General features: G+C 48.7%; 1 protein-coding gene across 1 annotated transcript in view; it reads left to right on the top strand.

Annotated features, from left to right (window-relative positions):
• The first annotated feature begins 2835 nt into the window (after positions 1 to 2835).
• The window catches only part of HOXA3 (homeobox A3), a 3996-nt gene continuing 2854 nt past the window's right edge, over positions 2836 to 3977 (top strand). Inside the window, 2 exon segments of the mRNA XM_010855397.1 lie at positions 2836 to 3033; positions 3035 to 3362. Of these exon segments, the coding sequence (XP_010853699.1) occupies positions 2836 to 3033; positions 3035 to 3362 (526 nt within the window).

The raw sequence follows: 3977 nt of genomic DNA, 5'->3' as shown, positions 1-3977 counted from the left end.
AATCTCGGTTCAAGAAGAGTTCACAAGCCGGAGCTTCCTTCCCGGCAGTGACTGATACCCTTACACTTCGAGTTCAGGCCGCTTTCCCATCCCCGCCCCCACCTCTTCCCTCTCCCAAGCCCAGCCTGAACTTTTCGGGGTTAGGAAGGAGAGGAAGGGGTGGGCGAGGGGACACGGGGTCTCTTACCCACCGTTCCCGTTTGAACTCGGGGTGAGGGCAGGCCGAGGAAGGGGCGGGAGTGGAAAAAGAGAGCGGTGTCTGAAGGAAGGAGGTTGAATTTGGGCAGATCTTCCAGAGAGACAATAGGGCTTGCTTCCTGCAGTCAGTTTAGCCTCAACTCTGTTTCAGTTCTTGCACCTGGGGGTTATTCTCCAGAAACGGAGCTTTTCAGAGGAATCTCCTCCCATCCCCAACCTTTGCTTGGGGGTGCCAAGCAAAGTTTCCTGGCTGGCAAATCTCCAACTTCTTTACCAGGTTGCAAACTTTGGGGGCTGGGTTGGGGTAGAGAGGAGGTTTGTGGATTGTGTGGGCCCCAAGGTGGGCCTCAAACAATAGGAAGGGCTTTGGTGGGTGAGTTCACATTTTGAGATTATGGAGTTTGTTGTTTGCTCTTAGAGGTTTAAAGGTATTTTAAATTATTTTACAAGGCAATGCATAACTTGATGAAAAGACTTAAGTAAGCCGCAGGCGGGTGTAGCCTCTGATAATGGATTAGCAAGTCACTTGAAATATTGCATGTTCAAGATCAGCTTAATTTTGTTTTATCTAATATCTTTCTGTTCAAGTGTCTGGAGTAATTTTCTTAACCTGACGTTTTATTTTACAAAGATACAAGCCCAGTATCTTAAAAATTTATAATGGCAGACATTAACACTGCCAAATGTAATTGGAACTATTTTCAGTGAAAGAACAGGAAACAGAGACATTAAATTGCTATTCTGTTTTAAATTTTATTTTATCCTTTATTTACTTTTGATCATGGGATCTGTAGCTTCCTATCTATTTCCAAAAGAGAAACCGTACAGGCTCAAGATCACATACAATAACTCCGGATAAGGGATGCTGTAATTTTTAATTTTGGTTCTGGAAAATTAATTGTGCCTGTTTTCCAGATGGTGGTCAGATTGTTGGTTTAATAATGAAATCCAAAAGAGTCTATTATTAAAACCAAAATTATAATCATTCACTGGTAGATGCTTATTACACTAATTTTTTTCTAATTAACAAAGGGTCTGCTATTTCTGGAAATCTTTAATAACTCCAGGGCACAAATACACATAGTTGAGGTATGAAGTGTAAACCCTTTTCTTCATGAATTTGTTATTGTAATTTTCTTAAATGGTCAGAGACTAACATTCTGATTGCGTGGTGGTGGTGGGGGTGACTATATGAACTCACATGAAAGTTTTCTGAGCTGAGAGCTAGAGGTTGACCATGCAAAGGTGAAAACATAAAACAGATTTCACTTTTACAACATGCTTTCTAAATGAAAAGGGATTAAGAAGGCTTTCAGTTGCTTTTTAGCTTTCCAGGTTTGTCCTTTACTTTGTATTTCTGAAGCAGGTAAATAGGCCAAGTAGCACATAACAACAATAACAGCACACAAAGATCAGAGAACTCTGGCAGGATTTTATGGCTTGTGCTTCCATCCCTCGTCCGGAGCCAAATGACCCCCATACATCAAATTACATAGCAGTTTCTAAGACAGAACCTATTATCGTTAAGTTGGAAGGAGAGTTCAAGCGGTGGTCATGGAGATGACGCTGGTTTTTCAGGTTCCTGATGTTTTTTTTTTTTTTTTTTCTCTAATCCATCATGTTTTAACAGGTAGAATTTGATAGTTGTCCTGAATAACAGGACCTCAGAAAGTCCAAGGCAGGAGGGTCTGGGGACTTCTGTAACAGGGGGAAAGAGGTGGGAGTGGCTTGCTGGGACCTGCCTGAGAAATAGGGAGAGGGAGGAGTAAAGAACTGTTCAAGATTTGAGTTTTACTTTTTGGAGAGGGTCTTGTTGTCTGTCTTTTCCCACCCGGAATGTTCCAGCCACCGTTTTCTCTCCCCTTCTTGACCACAGAGGTCTCATTAGGAGGAGGTGGGTCATATCCTTACACAAGGGTAGATTAACTGTCTAACAAGCTCAGCTTCTGAAATCAACAAGGGTCCAGTCGGGCTATTGCCTGAAAAGATATTGTGCGTACCTCTCTTGGGTGCTGAAAGGTCCAAGAAGGGCCTGGATGGGAAGTCACCCCGCGTCATGGGTTCTTTTGGCATATATTAATCTTAAAGAAAATACTGGAGGAAACGTTGGTGACCCAAACTCTCCTTTGCCCCTCCCCATGATCTCCAGAAGGGAGGAATGCAAGGAGGGGAGACCCCAAGTTTCTTCTTCCCTGGAAAATAAGGGATTCGAATCCTGTTCTTTTCTAGCCCATCAGGCCTTTCTCCTTTTGAACTCCAGCCCCGGCTTCCCGACCTCTTTCTCTCCTTCTCTCTCCCTGGAAAACCCCCCAACTCCAGACGCAAGTTAAGCAAATATTTGTAGCTGCCAGTAAATTCCAGCGGCTTTTTATAGCGCGGCTCTCTGCGCCCGGGGCCAAGTCGTGCTGCTAAATATTGCTGACCACTTTTTCTTTTATGGCTTTCATGTCACTTAGCTATTGAGAGTAAGATGGATTTGCGCGGAGCCCTCACGGCGCTGCGATTCTCGCCCCCCAGGTCTGCGCGGGGCGGCCATTGGCTGCGGAGCGTCACGTGACCGCGGGGGCGTGCCAATGTGCGCCCTCACGGGTGTCAAGCCTCTGTCAGAGCGTGCGATCAAGATCGTGAAACAACGCGATGCAAAAAGCGACCTACTACGACAGTTCGGCGATCTACGGTGGCTACCCTTACCAGGCAGCCAACGGGTTCGGTTATAATGCCAATCAGCAGCCGTACCCGGCATCCACAGCGTTGGGCGCTGATGGCGAGTACCACCGACCCGCCTGTTCACTCCAGTCGCCTGCAAATGCCGGGAGCCACCCCAAGGCGCACGAGGCTGAGCGAGGCCTGTCTGCGCACCCTGAGCGGTCCGCCCAGCCAGCCTCCGGTTCTCGGCGAGCCGCCCCTGGCCCCACCGCCACCTCAGGCTGCGCCCCCTGCCCCACCGCAGCCTCCAGCCCCGCCGCAGCCCCCTGCACCCACCCCTGCCGCGCCCCCGCCCCCCTCTTCAGTCTCCCCACCTCAGAATGGCAGCAGCAACCCCACCCCCGCCAGTGCAGCCAAGAGCCCCCTCCTCAACTCGCCCACCGTGGCCAAACAAATCTTCCCCTGGATGAAAGAGTCTCGGCAAAACACAAAGCAGAAAACCAGCGGCTCCAGCTCAGGTAAAGAGGTGCCTTGCGCAAGAGGGCCCTCCGTCCTGGCTTCCAGCCCCCCAAACCACCTCCAGCCACAGCCAGCAGGGTCTGGGAGCGCTGGAATATTTCCAGAATTCACTGCTCCTCCTTCCCCCAACCCTCAAAGGTTTCCAGAGTCTTTGCAACTAGGGAAATGATTGGACTCTGTGTGCCTGGGAAACCCTAGAGGGAGACTTGATGAGAGTCTTTCTGGATCTAAGAACAAGTGGGCCCTAGTGACTTTGGAATACCTGCTTGTAGAGTTAGGACCTTTGGGCAGAACAGACATGGGCACCACTGTTTCTCTTTTTAGCACAGCTCCTTATTTCTAATGAAACGGTGGTACCTACCCCACAAGGAAATGTGGCAGAATAAAAGCAGGCCTCCAAGTCAGAATCAATGGTCTGCCTATAATCAGAACCTATTTTTAATTTTTGCTCCAGCAGATGGAGTGGCTGCCTTACCTCTGGGAAGGCCCTGCTCAGACTTAGTACAATGAAGGTCCCCAGGGATTTCCTGGGGGAGGGGATTCAGCCTTGTCATCCTAATGGGAACCACATGGTCCTCCTGGAACCAGATTCCAGGACAGGCTCTGGGTCTTGT

The sequence above is a fragment of the Bison bison genome, unplaced genomic scaffold (assembly GCF_000754665.1).
Source record: "Bison bison bison isolate TAMUID 2011002044 unplaced genomic scaffold, Bison_UMD1.0 scf7180017864364, whole genome shotgun sequence".
Lineage (NCBI taxonomy): Eukaryota > Metazoa > Chordata > Mammalia > Artiodactyla > Bovidae > Bison > Bison bison.
Note: the sequence above shows the minus strand (reverse complement) of the source record. Positions and strands in the feature narration are given on the sequence as shown.